General features: G+C 49.8%; 1 protein-coding gene and 1 non-coding gene across 3 annotated transcripts; both read right to left on the bottom strand.

Annotated features, from left to right (window-relative positions):
* Positions 1 to 3,779: 3,779 nt before the first annotated feature.
* Positions 3,780 to 9,581, bottom strand: ANGPTL4 (angiopoietin like 4). 2 transcript variants are annotated; one of them, XM_069496357.1, is made up of 7 exons: positions 9,110 to 9,581; positions 8,832 to 8,942; positions 8,582 to 8,699; positions 6,459 to 6,572; positions 5,758 to 5,853; positions 5,387 to 5,668; positions 3,780 to 4,407 (listed from the first exon to the last, which is right to left on the bottom strand). In XM_069496357.1, exons 1-7 carry the CDS (start codon positions 9,440 to 9,442, stop codon positions 4,226 to 4,228), a joined length of 1,236 nt encoding a protein of 411 aa, XP_069352458.1. In that variant the 5' UTR covers positions 9,443 to 9,581; the 3' UTR covers positions 3,780 to 4,225. The 2 variants fall into 2 exon arrangements, with proteins under 2 accessions (XP_069352458.1, XP_069352469.1); XM_069496368.1 differs by lacking the exon at positions 6,459 to 6,572.
* Positions 9,582 to 16,376: 6,795 nt separating this feature from the next.
* On the bottom strand, positions 16,377 to 16,483 carry LOC138381070 (U6 spliceosomal RNA). Its single transcript, XR_011233017.1, has one exon. It is a non-coding gene; the product is annotated as a U6 spliceosomal RNA (small nuclear RNA).
* Positions 16,484 to 19,527: the final 3,044 nt, after the last annotated feature.

Below are 19,527 nucleotides of genomic sequence, written 5' to 3'. Positions count from 1 at the left end.
GGAGCAGCCAGGAGGCCATGGTGGGTGGAGAGTGGGGCTCATGGTGCCAGAGATGAGATTAAGCAAAAAGGCAAGGCTGGAAGTCAGACGCGGAAGGACTCTACCAGCCTTGTCAGCAAACTCCTGGGCAATGGGCTTGAAGCCATGCATATTCTAGCCCAAACCCCCTGCCCTGCCCACCCTTTAGCCACCCAGATTCCTGTGGCAGCCAGGTGAGACCACCTACCACTATGCCTTTGCTCTCACAGTGTCCTCCTCCTGGAATGGTCTCCCTAGCAAATTTCATCCTTCTTAGAAAACCAACTCAAGGCCAGGTGCGGTGGCTCACACCTGTAATCCTACCACTCTGGGAGGCTGAGGTTGGAGGATTGCTTGAGGTCAAGAGCTCGAGACCAGCCTGAGTAACAAGCGAGACCCCCGTCTCTATTAAAAATAGAAAAACTTAGCCGGGCATGGTGGGTCATGCCTGTAGTCCCAGCTACTTGGGAGGCTGAGGCAGGAGAATGGCTTGAGTCCAGGAGTTTGACATTGCAGTGAGCTATGATGATGCCACTGCACTCTAGCTGGGGCAACAGAGTGAGACTCTGTCTCAAAAAAAAAAAAAAAAGAAAGAAAGAAAAGAAAATCAGCTCAAATGCCACCTCCACCATGAAGCCTTCCTTGCTCCTGTCTCTGTCACTGCACTTCCCAATCCTTCTCATAGTGATAATAGTAGTATTAATAGTAATGATGGCTTGAGTGTACTGTGTGCTTACTGAGAGGCAGGCACCGTGCTGAGTGTTTAAAGCCACGTTAACTCCCCACAGCACCATGAGGACAGGAAGGAGGTGGTGGGGTGGAGGGGTCGGGTATCAAAACCATCCCTATTTTCCAGATGCAGGAACTGAGGCCACAGAGCTTGAGTGGCCTGTTCCCGGTCCCCCAAGAGTGGGATGTGATTTAGAGATCTAGCTCTCGGATCCTCCTGCCTCAACCTCCTGAGTAACTGGGACTACAGGCTTGCACCACTGCACCTGGGCAATAAAAGAAAATTCTTTTTTTAGAGAGAGAGGGTCTCGCTATGTTGCCCAGGCTGGTCTAGATCCCCTGGCCTCAAGCAATCCTTCTACTTCAGCCTCCCAAAGCGCTGGGATTACAGGCATTATAGGCATGAGCCATCACACCCAGCACATCTCTCTTTAACACTTTTGAACTCTGGTCTCTCATTTTAACAAAGCACAGATGCAGGCTTAGGGCCTTCAGAAAGCAACAGTGTGTGGCTGGAATTTTTTCCCACCCATTTTATTGTGAAAAAATGTGAAACATTCAGCAAAATGGAAAGAATTATACAGAGAACACCCATAGCCCCACCACCTAGATTCCACCATGAACATTTTGCTTTTATCATATATCCATCCCTCTATCTGCCCATCCATCATGTTATTTTCTGGGGCATTTCAAAGAAAATTGCAGACAGCAGTCCACCTCACCTCCACACACTTCAGCGTGCATGTCATTCATTACAGATCGATACTGGGTAAGGCTCTTTCCGAAGTTGGTTATCTTTTAAGGTAAAATTTGTATACAATGAAATGCACAAATCTTAAGGGTGCAGTCTGCTGAGACAAAGGCAGACACCCAAATGACCCCCTTGTCTCGAGGTTCAGAATGTCAGGATCAATCCAGAAAGTTCCCTCATTTCTCTTCCCAATCAGTCCATCAGGCATCTGTTCAAAGACAAGTTTCCCTATCCTTTCAGGGGCAGCCATGCTTCGGGGTTTTTTTCGCCATAGATCAGTTTTGCCAACTACATTTTTTTTTTTTTCTTGAGACAGGGTCTCACTCTGGTGCCCAGAGTAGAGTGCAGTGGGGTCACCATAGCTCACTGCAGCCTCAAAGTCCTGGGCTCAAGTGATCCTCCTGCCTCAGCCTCCTGAATACCTGGGACTACAGGTGCGAGCCAGGACATCTGGCTAATTTTTCTATTTTTAGTAGAGACGGGGGTCTCACTCTTGCTCAGGCTGGTCTCGAACTCCTGAGCTCAAGTGATCCTCCCACCTCAGCCTCCCAAAGTGCTAGGATTACAGGCATGAGCCACTGTGCCTGGCCCTGCCAGCTAGATTTTTACAGCATGGGCATTGCTTTATTTTCATTGACTTTAGTTTCACTGAATTATTCATGGCCAAGGGTGTTGGTTTTCCAGATGTTTACATTTTTAGAAACTGTGTTGGTAAGTCCCCATATGTCTCGGAGTGAGTTGCTTTACATCTGTGATCCAGCTTAATTAATGGCACCCCATTTCACTCTCATAAGTGTCCCAGTTTAGGATGAGTGTGGTGTCGAACCTGTAGTCCCAGCTACTCAGGAGGCTGAGGCAGGAGGATCCCTTGAGCCCAGGAGTTCAAGGCTGCAGTGAGATATGATGATGCCACTGCACTGCAGCCTGGGCCACAGAGCGAGACCCTGTCTCTCTAAAACAAACAAAAAAAAGTGTCCCAGTTTGGATCATCAATTACAGGTCACCATCTGTAATGGGAGAGACTTTGAAGGTTAGTTCAGACAGGGCAGGGATCTCTGTGTCCACTAGAATAAATATCCTAAGCACCCGATACAGAGCTTGGCATACAGAAGTTGCTCAATAAATATTGATTGAGGCCGGGCACGGTGGCTCATGCGTGTCATCCTAGCACTCTGGGAGGCTGAGGCTGGCGGATCATTTGAGCTCAGGAGTTGGAGACCAGCATGAGCAAGAGCAAGACCCTGTTCCTACTAAAAATAGAAAGAAATTAGCTGGACAACTAAAAATATATAGAAAAAATTAGCCGGGCATGATGGCGCATGCCTGTAGTCCCAGCTACTCGGGAGGCTGAGGCAGAAGGATTGCTTGAGCCCAGGAGTTTGAGGTTGCTGTGAGCTAGGCTGACACCATGGCACTCTAGCCCAGGCAAAAGAGGAGACTCTGTCTCAAAAATAAATAAATATTGATTGAATTAATATTACCAAAAAAAAGAAAAGAAGGTCAATTTCAAGGAAACCTTGAAGAAAATTCCAGTATAGGAAATATCTAATATGTAGATATAGCAAAAAAAAGGTGAAGAATTTATTAAAATCCTGTATTTGTGTTTACAACATAATGCTGTCCATACATGACTGGTCCAAACTGAGATATGCACGATCATGAAATACACACCAGATTTAGATGACTTAGAACAACAACAACAAAAAAAAAACCCAAGGTCAAATATCTCAGTAATAATTTTTATATTGATCACATGTTGAAACACTAATATTTTGGATGTATATGGGTGAATAAAATATATTTTGAAAATTCATTTCACCTGGTTCTTTTTCTTTGTTTCTTTTTTTTTTTTATTGAGACAGAGTCTCACTCTGTTGCCTGGGCTAGAGTGCCGTGGTGTCAGCCTAGCTCACAGCAACCTCAAACTCCTGAGCTCAAGTGATCCTCCTGCCTCAGCCTCCCACGTAGCTGGGACTATAAGCGTGAGCCACCACACCTGGCTGTGACCTGTTTCTATAACAATTGAACTATATGAGGGTTTGGTTTTTTTCTTGTCATTTTGAGAACCAAACAAGGGAGATACACATCCTGAAATCGTAAATGAAGGAGATTGCAGTCAGCTGTTAAGAGGTGGGAGGATTAACCGGTGTTGTCATTAAGGGACCCGGGAGTCGTCAACCTCCACCCTGGAAACATGTTTATGTGGATTTTGAAACTGTCCACTTTTCATAACAAACCGAAGGACAAAAGAACGAAACGTTCTGAGGTTGTTTTTATTCCAAGAACTCTGTGAGCTCCGCCTGGACACCATTAGCACAGGCTCGTGTCACGGGACCCACATACAAGAGCACCATGAGGGCGGCGCCGGTGGCCCCTGGGAGCCCTGGTCCTCCAGCCAGTCAATGTGACTGAGTCCGCCAATGAGGTCGGCCTGGCCGTCCCCAAGTGGTCCCTCTGCGTCCCCCACACCTCGGGCGGGCGAGGAGTGGGTCTCAATGTCCTGTGGTCCCACGCTTCCAGGGTCAGTGCATGCCCTGTTCTCGGAGGGTAATGTGTGCAGCCCCCCACGAAGAAAGGGGGCCTCTCTGGTCATGGACTTCCTCTCTGTCCGCAGGGTCCAGATGGCCTCTGCTTGGAACCCCTGCCCGGGTAGGGAGCGGCCACCTCCTGGGCCAAAGCCAAAGTCACTGTCCTCCATGAGCCTGGGACCAGGCCCCAGCTGGGAGACTAGGAGGCTGCTGCAGCCATTGTGGGCTGGATCAACATGGTGGTGGCCTGCAGCGGGTAGTAGCGGCCCCTCCAGGTCTTCCAGAAGATTCCCTTCTTACGCTGCTGCCGCTGCCGAGGGATGGAGCGGAAGTACTGGCCGTTGAGGTTAGAGTGGCTGCAGGTGCCGAACCACCAGCCACCTGCCGGGGTCAGAGGAGAGGGAACATGGTCAGGTCCAGTGGGGCGAGGAGGAGAAGGGGATGGGGCTAGTGCTGGGACAAGGCTGAGCTTTGGACTTCACAATTTATTTTTTTTTTTAAGTTTTTAATAAATGGGGTCTCACTATGTTGTCCAGGCTGGGCTTGCACTCTGGGGCTCAAGTGATCCTCCCACCTCAGCCTCTCGAGTAGCTAGGACCACAGCCTGCTAATTTTTTCTGATTTTGATTAAGATGGGTTCCCACTCTTGCTCAGGGTGGTCTCGAACTCCTGACCTCAAGCAATCTCCCCACCTCGGCCTCCCAGAGTGCTAGGATTACAGGCATGAGCCACCACACCTGGCCAAACCCAGCTAATTTAAAACATTTTTTTAGTGACAGGGTCTTGCTCTGTTGCCCAGGCTGGAGTGCAGTGGTATCATCATAGCTCACAGCAACGTCAAACTCCTGGGCTTAAGCGATCCTCCCACCTTAGCCTCCCGAGTAGCTGGGACTACAGATCCACACATGCCTGGCTAATTTGTCTTATTTTTCATAGAGATGGGGCCTTGCAATGTTGCCCAGGCCAGTCTCAAACTCCTGGTGTCAAGTGATCATCCCGCCTCAGCCTCCCAAAGTGCAGGGATTACATGTGTGGACCATCATTTTTTGAGCCATCAAGAGGGAATTTTGTATGTTTCCCTTCACAGAGCCCGAGCTCTGCCTCTGATTTCACACATTGTCTCATTGAATTTTCCATAATAATCCTACAGAGTGGGCACTATGGTTATACCCATTTTAAAGATGGGCAAACTGAGGCTGGAGAGGTTAAGTCAGTGGTCCAAGGGCACAGGGCAAATAAGGAGGAGATAGGGGCAAGGAATAGATGCCATTTGGGGTTGAAGGCAGGGTAGGCAGTGAAAGGAAGGAAGGGAGGCCCTGGCCAGTGGGGCATGGCAAGGGGTGGGATGGAGGCCACTCACCGGAGAGGCTCTTGGCACAGTTCTTGTCCCTACGGAGGTCGTGGTCCTTGTCCCGAGTAGAAAAGGGCAGGGAGAGGCCACCGGGTGTGACCATGGTGGCACCCAGCTTGCTGGCCACAGGGGCCGTGAGCTGCAGGCTGTAGGCCGTGTCCTCACCCCCCAGGTGGACGGGGAACTGCAGAGACTCTGCGTTGCCATCCCAGTCCTGCAGCTGCACGGCCAGGCGGCTGCCACGGTCCCCTGTGATGCGGTGCACCTTCTCCAGGCCCAGCCAGAACTCGCCTAGAGCAGGAGAGGCCGCTCAGTGAGGCGGGCCCAGCTCCACAGCCCCCTCCTCCTCCCCGGCCGCTGGTCCCACAGGAAACACCCACCTTGGGGGTCCCCAAAGCCAGCCTTGTAGGCTTCCCAGGGCCTGTCGAAGTCCACAGAGCCGTCTTGGCGCCTCTGAATTACTGTCCAGCCCCCATCTGCCCAGAAAGGTACAAGGTCACCAGAAGGTCCCTCTTCACAGGGGACCCCGATCCTCACATCTGGCTCCCAGACCCCAAACCCAGGGAAGGCAACATCCCCACAGAATTCCTCAGACTCACACCGGGGAGGACTGGAGGAAGGTGGGTCCCAGGGAGGAATACTGTGGTGGCCCGTAGGCAGGGGAATCAGGACTGGACCTTTGTCCCAAGGACCCAGCAGGGAAGGAGGAGGGAGGGAGGGTGCAGCATAAATCTGCAGAGCCTCTCTGGGCCAATTGAACTTGGTTCTCCCCTGCCCTTGTCAACCACAGAACCCATCCCTGAGCTGGTGATGCAAGTCAAAGGGAAAAGGGGCACATTGTACTTCTTGTCTTTTTTGTTTTTAAAGACAGAATCTTGCTCTGTCACCCAGGCTGGAGCACAGTGGCACAATGACAGCTCACTGCAGCCTTCAACTCCTGGGCTCAAGCGATCCTCCTGCCTCAGCCTCCCGAGTCGCTGGGACTATAGGCACCTGCACTGTGCCCACCAAGGGCTGCATTTTAAAGAAAAGCAATGGGGCTCATGGCAAGAGGGCTCCCTGGCGGGCCAGCACATCCTACCTGAGGTCATCTTGCAGTTGACCAGGAATGGTGGGGACCCCTCAGGCTGGATTTGAAACAGTCCGCTCTGCCTCTCGCCCTCCTCAAACAGCTCCTGGCAGTCCCGGGGCAGCCCTGCATGTAGACAAAGCAAGGGGTTAAAAGAGAGGAGCAGGCAGCCTGTAGGGATCTAGGGAGATGCGCTGGGGGGTTGGGCAGCAGGTGACAGGGAGGTGAAGGGCAATCCTGATCTCATGACCACCCCCTGACATCTGCCTAAGCTCCTCCATGGCTCCCTATGGCCTTCCCCAGCATGGTCTACAAGGACCAGTCCCTGGGCCCATCCTTCCTCCTCCCACACTGCACCCCACCCTCTCCAGCCACACAGACGACCTTCCCACCCTGGCACCACACCCTCCTGCCACAGGGACTTTGCACATGCTGGTCCCTGTGCTTGGGACTCTCTTCTCTGGGTCTCAGCTTTGGGAAGGACGCCTTCCCTCACCCCTGGACCACACCACCCCTCCCCATATGGGCAAAGAGGACTACTTCCCACTCCCCAACACTGTGGTCATCTGGTGGGCTCTCCCCTCCACACACAGTCCCCCTAGCCCCTCCACTGAATGGGATGCGGAATGCTCCATCAGGCTGGTGACAAGGAGCGGCTCTGCCCAGTCCCGCCAGGATGAATGAATGATTGACAGAACAGGGCCAGAGCAGGGGTGGCCAGAGCTGAGTTGAACTGGGAGGGGCTCTGGTCTGCCTCGTGGGGACACAGAGGCTCTGCGCAGGGTCCCAGCTACCAGAGAGAGAGAGAGAGAGGGCAGGAGGGAGGAGGGAAGGATGGCGATGGCTGGGCAGTCCTTGCAAGGAACCACCCCCAGTCCAGCCAGAAAAGTAGGGGAAAGGTCGAGTGAGTGAGTTGCACAGCTGTGTCGGTGGGAGGTGGCGGGGAGGTGGGGTGGGGGGTGCGGGGTGGTGGGGGCAGGCCCAGAGTGACGGAGGACACTTTCTCAGCTCCTCAGGCAGCTCCCCTTTCCCCTACTTCTCCCTCCCCTCCAATCAGGACAGGCACTGGGCCAAACCACCAATGTGGCTTCCATTAGTGCCAGCTGTTTGTCTCCCCAGCTCTGAACTTTTGCCTACTTGGCAAGGCTGAGCCCAGAGTCTGGGAGTCCCAAACCCACAGGACACGCCCCCACGTCCAAGGCATCTCCCAGCTGGGACCAGTGCCTGCTAGCCTTGGAAGCCCCTCATCCCCCCACCTCCAGTGGTGGTCTGGGGAGGTGTACTGGCCCCTCACCACCCAGAGATAGCAGCCTTGGGTTGGGGAGGGAGGAGAAGGAATGTGGGGTGGGGACAGCCCTCAGGACTGCAGTGCTGGGTGCCAGCCACTGACCCTGGGGCGTGAGGGGGGATCCGAACTCTCGCCCAGTTGGCTATGGACAGCCACAGATGCTGGGGAGGAGGACCACGGGGAAGCTGGGTGCGGGGCTGTGAACTTAACACTGGGAACTGAAAGTCTGTATCAGACACACACAGACACGCTGAGGTTTGGGGTTAGGGTGGCTTTGAGACTATAGGAGTGAAAACACGAAACTTGAAACGTCTGCAGGGATTTGGGGGGAGGAGGAGGATGGGAGAAGGGCAAGGAGAGGGTCTCTGCGACCAGCAGCCCTGGATTTGTGAGATGCAAGAGAGAGTGTTCCTGGCCTGGGAGCTGGGTGAGTCTCCCTGCCTTTGTTCCCCCTGCTGGAGTCACACTCCAAGAGACTTCGGGGAGCCCAGATCTCAGAACCCCCCTACCAGGCAGCTTCTTATCCATCGCACCCTCCTAGAAGGTTCTAACCTTCAGGACTGCGTCCCCGAGCTACACCACGGCCTGCTAAGCACCCCTGCAGCTCCAGTCCCCCAGCTCCAGTGACTGGCCAGCAGGGCTTGAGGACAGTCCACCGGCTGGCTGGCTGGGAAGAAGGGTGGGGTGACCTGGTGGGGCAGAGTCAGGGCTGAGTAGGGAGATGCCTCCCTCAGCCCTTCACCAGAGACTGGGGAGCCCACAGGGACCCAAGGCGACAGCCTCTCTCCTTCTCCTTAAGGTGGACTTGACAAGGAACCCTGAGCACAGCAAAGGGCCAGACACTCACTGTGCAGGCGGCTGGCGTTGTGAGCTGGGCCAACAAGCTGGGCCATCTTGGGCAGCCTCTTTTTTGGGGCAGGCTTGGCCATCCCATTGCTCAGGTGGGTGGGGGCCAGGAGGCCGACCTGGGATGGGAGGGGAGAGGGCGGGAATCAGGTACAGCTGGCTCAAGCTGCCTGACCTGCCTGGCTCCACACTGGGACTCCCAGGTCCAGCTCTGATGACCTCCCTCCCCGCCTGGGACAGGCCTAGGGTACCTGGCTCTGCAGATTCTGGATTCGTAGGTGCTGCTTCTCCAGGTGCCGCTGTTGCTGGGCCACCTTCTGGAACAGCTGCTCAATCCTGCTGTTCTGGGCCTTGAGTTGTGTCTGGGGAGGAGTGAAAACCTTGGTGAGGACCCAGCCTTCTGCCTCCAACTTCTCTATTCATCCATCCTTTGAGGCCAGGGCAGGGGAGCGCAAGGAGCTTCGGAGGCGCCCCTTCTCCTGTCCACGCCCTACCAGGCCAGTAGGAGAGCCAGTAGGGGCGCACGTACCTGCAGGCTGCGGAGGGCTTCGGGGGCCGCCTCGCCTCCGGCCACCGAGCTCTCGGGGACTCGAGGGGGCGCGGCAGATGCCCCAGGGTTCTGGCAGGCTGTTCCGCACGCGCTCAGGCGCTGCTCCAGCGCGCCCAGGTGGCCGCGGGTGCGCTCCACGTGTTCGCGCAGCCCGTGGCCAAGCTGCAGCAGCCCGTGAGCCAGCACATTCATCTCGTCCCAGGACGCGAAGCGCGGCGACTCGGGCGGCGTGGGGTGGCCCTGAGCGCTCAGCAGCCCGGCGGTGGCAGCGCAGAGCACCAGGGCTGCGCCAGTCGTCGGCGCGCGGCGCATCCTCTCGGGCAGCCTGGCTGCAGGGACGCTGAGACTCGGGGACTCAGGGGCGCGAGGTCTGGATGTGCGACGGCTGGAGATGCGAGGGACCTGGTGGAGACTTGCTCAGGCGGGTGCAGAAGCCACTGGAAGGACTGGATCGTAGCTGCAGGCCCGCTCAGCTCAGCTTGCTCCTGGTGAAGCCCAGCGGCCCCTTTTATAAGCCCGGTGCGAGGGTGGGAGGCGGGGCATGGGGCGTGCCGGGGGCGGGGCGCGTGGCCGGGGGTGAGGTCCTGTGCGCTGGAGGCCTCGTAGTTCTGGGGGCTGGGGGGCGCCCTGGGGGTGCAAGACTCTAGCTTCCTCCGGCGCTAGGCTCTGGCGGGCCTTTTCCTGCGATCCAAGGGACAAGTGACTCTCCCTCCCGCCACAAGCCCCCTCTGGGGTCCAGAATTCCAAGCCCCCTGATCCCGCCCCTGCGGTGTTGAATGCGGGGGATGGAAGGGCCCTCGCCTTAGCTGGAACTGGACGACTTTCCTGATGCTCCTCCCCACGTAGAGAGGGCAGTGGGAGTAGCTAATGAGAAAGACCTCTTCCTGGTGCTTTGGATTAGGCGGGGCGGGGCGCGCGGGAAGCCCGGGACGCCGCACACCTCCCCGCCTTCCGCGGAGGCTTCATGCGATTGCTATCCTTCCCCCAAACCAGAAGGGACATCTCCGGGTTCCCACGCTCCTTCTTGCGCAAGGGTTCACCATTGCGGGTGTGTTTTTGACATTCTTTGATGTCCTTATGCTTCCCTGCCCCCCAAATTGTGAGCGCCCTAGAAGCAGGGCCCAGGCCTGTCTCGCCCAGTCTCCAGCTGAGGGTCTCACCCCTCATTGCCCACCCTCCACCTCTAGGGTCTTCAGTGTCGCAGTCTTTGCCTATGTTAAAGCAGGACTCTAGAGGACAGAAAAAGGGGACACGAGGAAGGCCTCCCTCATTCCCTCATTCAACACAGAGACCTGCTGCCTTCTCAGCCCAGGGCCTGCATGAAGTTCCCGGGCTGGTGGAGCGACTCCAACACTCCCAGCCTGGGGTAGAGGCAGGGTTGGAACAAAAGAAGAACTGAATGAGACTGTGGGGCTGGACAGCGTTCATGTCTCAAGGTTACACATTCATTCAACAAACTTACACTGACCGCTTCCCCCACCTGACCCATTCATTCCCCTCTACCGCATCCAGGCACAGAAAACCCGCCTGCCAGGAAGAACCCCGGGGCAGTTTGGCTCAGAGCACTGGGCAAAAGGAACCAGTTGACTCAGCCGGGCTTGCAGCCAGCTCAGCTGGAATCCGAAACTGCACGCCCCAGGGCTGACGTGCAGGACACCACTCATACGCCTGGTTCTGCCCACTGGGCCAGGTCCCAGGATGGCTGATGCTGGCAGCAGTGACAGACAGACAGGAATGGCAGGGAGGAAAACCCCGGCGACAGCAACGAGTAGGTTCAGTTGATCACCATCTGGCATATCCACTGCCCAGCCCCCAGCCTCTCTGTCAGTGGGGGACATAGTTGTCCCAGGCCATCCTGGAATGCCATCTGCTCCTCTTCCTGCACGGAGAGAAATGATGAATGCTTTCCCAACCTGCTGGCCTTTTCATGAGCCACTTTTCAGGGATTTCTTCTTAGAGGAAGTTGCTATGAGCAACCTACAAAGTAAAATGGCATTAGCAAGTTGACCAGTGAGCTGGAATCTCTCAGGAGAAAAGGAAGTTATTTTAACTTCCCAGTACGTACTTGATGGTGAACCACACAGGGATGTCTCACTCAGTGGTGGTGGAGGGAGGAAGAGGTGTCTGGCAGAGGCATGGCCTGAAGTCACGTCTCCAAGAAATGGACCATAACTTTTTTAACAAGTCCCCTATTAAAGGATATTTGTATATTTTTCCAGTTTTTTTTTTTTTTAATTGAGATGGGGTCTCAAGATGTTGCTCAGGCTGGTCTTGAACTCCAGAGATCAAGCAAGTCTCCCGCCTCAGCCTCCCAGAGTGCTAGGATTAAAGGCGTGAGCCACTGCACCCGGCCAAGGTTCACCCATTGTTAACATGTTTTTCCATTAGCTTTATTATTCCCTGTGTGTGTATCTCATATATATGTACATATAACATACACAGAAATGTATACGTAAATATATGTAATACACACAGAGACAAATAATATACACATTTATATATACATGAATGTATACACATATATAATATACACATGTACGTAGAGATATTAATACACACAGTATATATATGTAATACACACAAACATACATATGAAGAGAGCCACATTTCTCTACAGAGATATACATATATATAATATACACACATATATAGTACACAAGTACATAGATGAAATATACACACAGAGACATATATAGAGAAATATATATAATATAGACATAAAGCAAGATGATACACACTCTTTCACACACCCCCACATCATTTTTTTCTGAACCACTTGGGGATATGTTGCACACATAATGTATGTCTTTTGCCCTTTACCAAGAACAAGTACAGACTTCTATAACTGCAGTACAGTTAGCAACTTAAGGAAATTTGACCCTGACATAGTACTGTTATCTAATCTACGGTCCATATTCCAATTTTATCAATTGTGTCATGCATGTCCTTTACAGCTGTGTTTTTTTCCAATCAGTCTCTCATCCTTTGGTCCTCACTAGTCCTTTATTTAGGACACTTTTTTTTTTTGGAGATGGGATCTTGCTATGTTGTCCAGGCTGGTCTTGAATCCCTAGGCTCAAGCAATCCTCCTGCCTCAGGCTCCCAGAGTGCTAGGATTACAGGCATGAGCCACCACGCCTGTCCCAACATCTTCGATTTTTAAATCAACATCTTGCAACTTCCTTTCTCTGAGAATGCTCACCTTATCTTTTGCAAAGTGTAGATTTACTGGGCACTAATTAAAATCTCACAAAAATGTAACCATTTGCCTCACCACCTACCCCATCTCTTCCTACATGTCTTCTCCCTTTTAAAGAAATGTATAAATCCTGAGCCTTTGGAAAACTTTTCCAACAGCACGATCCACAGACATTTCTGTGACTCATGTTTTTTTTCCTTTGGGTGTGTCCTGAAGTTCTGGCTCAATAAACTGTGAGTGATTGAGGAGAAAAACCCCAAGAAAACCAAAAAGATGTCATTCTTTCAGAATTCACAGTTTTTCCTAGCACTCTGGGAGGCCAAGGTGGGTGGATTGTTTGAGCTCAGGAGTTCGAGGCCAGCCTGAGCAAGAGTGAGACCCCGTCTCTACAGGAAAAAAAAAAAAAGAAAGAAAGAAATTAGCTGGACATCTAAAAATATATGTAGAAAAAATTAGCCGGGCATGGTGGCATATGCCTGTAGTCCCAGCTACTTGGGAGGCTGAGGCAGGAGGATCGCTTAAGCCCAGGACGTTGAGGCTGCTGTGAGCTAGGCTGATGCCACAGCACTCTAGCCTGGGCAACAGAATGAGACTCTGTCTCAAAAAAAAAAAAAAAAAAAAAAAAAGAATTCACAGTTTTTAATGGATAAGATGTTTACATACTGCCAAACCAAACCGCCAAAGTCTAAAAAGCATAACCAGAAAAAAGTCTTTTTCCCCCATAGAAGTGACCACCAAAACCTTGTTCCAGAATGTTTTATCCACAATCATGTTCAAGTTTTTTGTATGCATAAACAGCTTCCTTTAAAGAACACTGGGAAAAATTTTTTCCCACTTTATAGAAGTGTAATTGATACACCATAATCTGCACGTTTCGACCACATGATTTAATAAACTTTGACATATGTATATGCCCATGAAATTATCATCACAATTAAGATAACAGACATATCTACCACACCCGAGTTTCTCTGCGGCCCTTGGGAACCCCTCCTGTGCAGTCCTCCCTCCCTGGGCAATCCTGATATGTTTTCTGTCACTGTAGATTGATTAGTTTGCATTTTCTAGAATTTAATATAAATGGAATCACATAGGATTTGCTCTTTTTTGTCGGGTTTCTTTCACTTGGCGTGACTGTTTTGAGATTCATCTCTGTTGGACTGCGTATCAATAGTTCATTTATTTTTATTGCTGATGTAGACACATAAATCACAAATTCTTTATCCATTCATCTGTTGAAAGACACTTGGGTTGTGTCCAGCCTTTGGCTAGTATGAACAAAGCAGCTATGGAAATTCATGTATGAGTCTTTGATTGGATGAATGCTTTCATTTCTCTTTGGGGGGACGATTTTTTAAATTTTAAATTTTAATTTAAATCTTCCTGTCACTTCTGTCCTCATCTGTCCCCCTACATATGCCCACAGATAGCCACTGTCTGTAGTTCCTTCTCTGTCCTTGTTAATTTTATTTATGTAGATAATAGCAATATCCCCCACTTTTTACACAGAAGATAGAATAGTACACTCACCATTTTGTGCCTTTTTTCACTTAATGTAAATCTCAGAGCTCTTTTTTTGGCAGCCTGTAGGAGCATTTTTGGTTTTGATAACTGTATATTATCCCATATTATGTTTGTACTGTAATTTATTTAACTAGTTCCCTATAGATTGGCACTTGCATTGTTCCTAATGTTTGCATGCAGTCATGAATAATCTTACAGGTGATGGTGTTTTTTTTGTTGTTGTTTTTTTTTTTGAGACAAGTCTCACTATGTTGCCCAGGCTGGAGTGCATTGGCTATTTATAAGTGCTATCGTAGCTCACTATATCTGGAACTCCTGGTCTCAAGCAATCCTCCCACTTCAGCCTCCAGTGTAGCTGGGACTACAGGCGCCCCTCACCACGCCTGGTTTACATGGCTCCCAATGGAAGTACACACCATCACCAATGCACTTGCGTTGCTGAAAAGTCAAACCTGAATCTGAAAATGTGTCTAGGATGTCCAATGTCCAAAAAAAAAAGTCCAAAACAGTAGCTATGAGTTACGTGTGGCTGCCAAGTACTTGAAATGTGGCCAGTTTGAACTGAGATGGGCTATCAATGTAAAATACACAACAGATTCCCAGATTTGGAAGACTTAGTTAAAAAAAAAAAAAAAGGATGTAATGTATCTAACTTTTAAAAATATTGATCACATGTTGAAATGATCACATTTGGGCTGTGTTGGATTAAAATTAAATAATTAAAATTAATTTCATTTTTTTAATCCTTTTGAATTAAAGTGACTACTAGAAAACATAAAATTACATACACAGCTTGCATTTACGGCTCACGTTAGACTTTTATTGTACAGCACTGGTCTCGTCTCTAGATCTATTTACCAATTTTTAGCAAGCACAAAGGCTGAGGAACATGTGAAATGACAGCATGGGTAAATTGAAAGGGAAAAAAAGATGGTGAGAGAATTTTTAGATACAAAGAGACTTAAAAGACATTTCAAGCAAATGCAATGTATGGCTATTTTGTGATTCAAGAAAATCTCTAAAATGATAAAACCAAACATTATTGTGATGGACTGAATGCTTGTACACACCCTTAAATTTATATGCTGAAGCTCTAACCCCCAATATTGGCTATATTTGGATGTAGGGCGTCGAGGAAGAAATTAAGGTTAAATGAGACCATAAGGGTGATAGATTAGCTTCCTTATGAGAAGAGACATCAGAGATCTCTCTCTCTCTCTCTCTCTCTCTCTCTCTCTGAGCCAGTGTGGAGAAAGACCCAGTGAAGATATAGCAAGAAGGCGGCAGTCTGCAAGCCAAGAACAGAGCCCTCACCGGAAACTGAACCCTGCTGGAGCCTTTATCTTGGACTTTCCAGCCTCCAGAACTGTGAGAAAATAAATTTCTGTTGTGTAAGCCACACTGTTGTGGTGTTTTATTCTGGCAACAGAGACATACAATAACAAAAATAAATTATCATAACATTGATGAGACAAGTAAAAATGTGAATACTGAATATTGAATAATATTAAGTATAAAATACAATAATGGGCTTAACAAATGTTTTTGATTTTTAATTATTATGAGTACATAATAATTGTATATATTATGGGTATTTTAAAAGAAATAGTCCCTTATCTTGTAGAACACATACTGAAATGGTTACAGAGGATGGCAAGTCTGGGATTTGCTTCAAAATAACCCGATTGCTGAAGAAGTGGGATTTCCTAGGTGAAATATAATAGAACCGATGGGCCAGGCGTGGTGGCTAAAGCCTGTAATCCTAGCACTTTGGGAGGCCGAGGCGGGATTTTCTTTCTTTCTTTAGAGTTTCTTAATTTCCTACAATGAATATGTTATTTTTTTGAAATTTAGAAATTATTTTTATAACAATAGAGATTGGGTTTTTCCTCCTCCCCCGAAGGAAAATTCCTTCTCTCTCTCTCTCTTTTTAAAATTTTTATTTCGTTCTGTTCATTCAATTGACTCAAGAAAATTCCTTCTCTATTACAAATTTACAAGAGAAAACCCTGGGTCCCCAGGGTTTACCCGGGAGAGACGCGCCCTCTGTTGGCGGACCCGAGAGAAGCCTCCGAGGCGGCGCATGCGCGTTCCTTTCCTGCAGTTTCTGGGATCCCCGGAAGCTCAGGGGCTCCCGGCGGCTGAGCGCCAGCCCTGTCGCCGGCTCAAGAAGGCAGACGGGGCACCCGAGGAGACCATGACCTTCTCTTCCTCACCTCTTTCTTCCTCCTTTCAGGACATCTCATTTATTCAACAACAATTCATTCATCCAGTCATCAAACATTTATTGAGCACCTACTGTATGCCTGGCTCTGTTCCAAGCCCTCGGAACAAGGGACAAAGATTCTTGCCCTAATGGAGCTGACCCAATTACTGCATAGGAGTACTAAACAAAGATAAGTCAGAAAAATATACAGCATGTTACATGGTGATAAGTACTAAGAAAAAAAATAAATCCAAGAAGGAGGATAAGGGAGGTATAGAGTCGGGGGTGGCAGAAGTGTGTTTGCAGTTTTATTTTATTTTATTTTGGGCCGCTTCACAGATTTGCCTGTCATCCTTGTGCAGGGGCCACGCTAATCCTCTCTATAGCGGTGCAATTTTAGTATATGTGTTGCCCAACCGAGCACTGCAGTTTTAAATTGAGTGGCCAGGAACGAGCTCACTGAGAATAGGGCGTTTAAGCAGAGAGTGAAGGAAGTTAAAGGGCAAGCCAAGCAGATATCTGAGGAAATGGTTCCAGGCAGAGGGAAGAGCTGGTGCAAAGGCCCTGGGGCAGGATGACACTTGGCATGTTGGAGGAACAGCAAGAAGGCTCATGTGGCTGGAGCAGAGTGTGCAAGGGGGAGGGGGCATTACCGGGAGGAGATAGGACAGGTCCTTTTGGGCCACTTCAGAAGGACTTGAGCTTTTCTTAATGGTGGGAGCCATGGAGGGTTCTGAGCAGTGGGAAGACATGGTAAGCCTAAGACTTAGGTGTTAGGAGGCTCCAGTTTGTTTTTTGTTTTTGTTTTTATTTCTGTTTTTTAGAGACAGCGTCTCACTCTGTCACCCAGGCTGGAGTGCAGTGGCATGATCCTATCTCACTGCAGCCTCCAACTCCTGATCTCAAGTTAACCTCCTGCCTTGGCCTCCCAGAGTGCTAGGATTATAGGTGTGAGCCACTGTGCCCAACCAGGTTGTTTTTTTAATTTTAATTTTTATTTTTGAGACAGAATCTCACTCTGTCGCCCAGGCTAGAGTGCCATGGCATCAGCCTAGCTCACAGCAACCTCAAACTCCTAGACTCAAGCAATCCTCCTGCCTCAGCCTCTCGAGTAGCTGGGACTACAGGCATGCTCCACCATGCCCGGCTAACTTTTTCTATATATTTTTAGTTGTCCGGTTAATTTCTTTCTATTTTTTAGTAGAGACGGGGTCTCACTCTTGCTCAGGCTGGTCTCGAACTCCTGACCTCGAGTGATTCTCCCGCCTCGGCCTCCCAGAGTGCTGGGATCATAGGCGTTAGCCACTGTGCCCAGCCACATTTGTGTAACTTTCAACCAGCCTAAGAGAGACACTGCAGGGATGCATGCCAGGGATGGTGAAATCTTCCATTACTAAAGGTGGGAGACAGGGATGCATTTCAGGCAGTGAAACTAACAGGATGTGGACCAGCTGGATTTGGAACCTTGGGAGGGAGGTGGAAGATGAAACTGGGGACTGGGTGGGTAGAGGAGATGCCACCCTTCAAAGGCCCCAACTGGGGCCAGTCAGCCCTCAGGTTGGGGGTGTTAGTGTTTAGGGGTAGGCACAGCCTCTCTGGGGCACTGGGCATTCCAGACCCAGGCAGGGGCTGCTCTGGAGTTTTTAGATGGCCCTCGAAATGCTGAAGGGGCTGAAAGTGGCTAACAAGGGGTTCACGTGCATTTGGAGTGGCCAAGGGCCCACTTCTCCCTGCCTCTTTTCTCTTCTGACTCAAGTCTCAGCCTGGGACAGGGTGGGACAGAAAAGGATCATATTTTCTGCCATGAACACAGGGTATGAGGAATCCATGGGGGAAATAGTTACTTAAGAGGTCTAAGAGCATTGCATCCCTTCCCCTCACCCTTGCAATCAAAATTCCTTCTCGGCGGGGTGAGGTGTCTTAAGCCTGTAATCCTGGCACTTTGGAGGCCAAGGCAGGAGGATCACTTGAGGCCAGGAGTTTGAGATTATAGTGAGCTATGATCGCACCACTGCACTCCAGCCTGGGTGACAGAGCAAGACCCTATCTGTAAAATAAAATAAAAATTAAAACTCATAATTCATCACCTTCAGAGGATGACAGAGAATCCAGTCATTATTTTGCTTTTTCAATTTTTAAAAAATTTTTTGGGGATGGGGGGGGTCTCGCTTTGTCACCCAGGCTGGAGTGTGGTGGCACAATCATAGCTCACTGCAGCCTCAAACTCCTGGGCTCAAGCGATCCTTCTGCCTCAGCCTCCCACGTAGCTGGGACTGCAGGTGTACTACCATGCCCAGCTCAACCCTTATTTTGAAAATAGTTGTACAAAGGGAAAAAGGAAATTCTTGTCTTGCCTTTCCTCTGTGAATGTGTCACTGAGAAACTAAGTAGTACATAAGGAGAATTATCCTACAAAGGAAGAATTCTAGCTAATAAACAAGGACTACAGAGGAGAGAACATCACTATTTTGCAAGCCCAATGAGTTAATCCTCAGTGCCTGCAAGACTCACGAAAGGAGAGACAGCTGAACAACACGTCGCTCTTGTGAAAGGACACACCATCGCCCATAGCTGTGCCAAAGGAGTCGAACCTGAGTTTGATCCTTGTTCTAGAACCAACTGCCAATTTGCAGGGAATACAGAGGACAGAGGAATACCCTGAACTAATTGCATTATGAGTGTAGGATCAGCAACACCCTAGATTATGGGAAATGCTTCAATACAAGCAGTCAGTTGTGCAATCATCTTATCTTAAGGGAAGGAAAGGGATGCAGAGGAACATGCGAGTTATAAGAGGCTTCAAAGACATCGTGTTCTTTTTGAATGGGCAAAACTAAACTCCGATGTCCAGAGCGTCATATTTGGGTGATAAAACTACACAGAAGTATAAGGCAGGGATTACTAAAAAAGTCACAACCACAGTTACTTTGGGGAGTGAGGGGACAGTTGTGATTGGAACACAGCTTATGGAGGGGCTTCTGGGGGAGCTGGTGAACTGCTGTTTGTTGACCCGGGGTGGGGGGGGAGTGGTTACAATAATGTTCACCTTAGAGCTGGGTTTCTCAAACCTAGAAGAATTGACGTACAGGCCAGATAATTCTTGGTTGGAGGAGCTGTTCTGTGCATTTAGGGTATTTAGCTACATCCGGGGCTCCTACCCACTTGATGCCCAAAACACCCTACTCCCCCAGTCAACCCAAAATGTCTCTAGATATTGCTAAATGTCCCCAAGGGCAAAATCACCCTGGTTGAGAACTCCCCCTTAGAATAACTGCTTCAACTGTACATTTGTCTCCTGCAGTTTTTCTGATTTGGCTGCGTATGTGTTTGTGCGCACTTTATTTTACAATAAAAAATATTTTTAATATTCCAGTGGAGACCGGGTGTGGAGGCTCATGCCTGTAGTCCCAGTGATTTTGGAAACTGAGGTGGGAGCATCACTTGAACTCAGGAGTTGGAGGTTGCAGT

Source organism: Eulemur rufifrons, chromosome 2 (assembly GCF_041146395.1).
Source record: "Eulemur rufifrons isolate Redbay chromosome 2, OSU_ERuf_1, whole genome shotgun sequence".
In the NCBI taxonomy this organism is placed as follows: Eukaryota; Metazoa; Chordata; class Mammalia; order Primates; family Lemuridae; genus Eulemur; species Eulemur rufifrons.
Note: the sequence above shows the minus strand (reverse complement) of the source record. Positions and strands in the feature narration are given on the sequence as shown.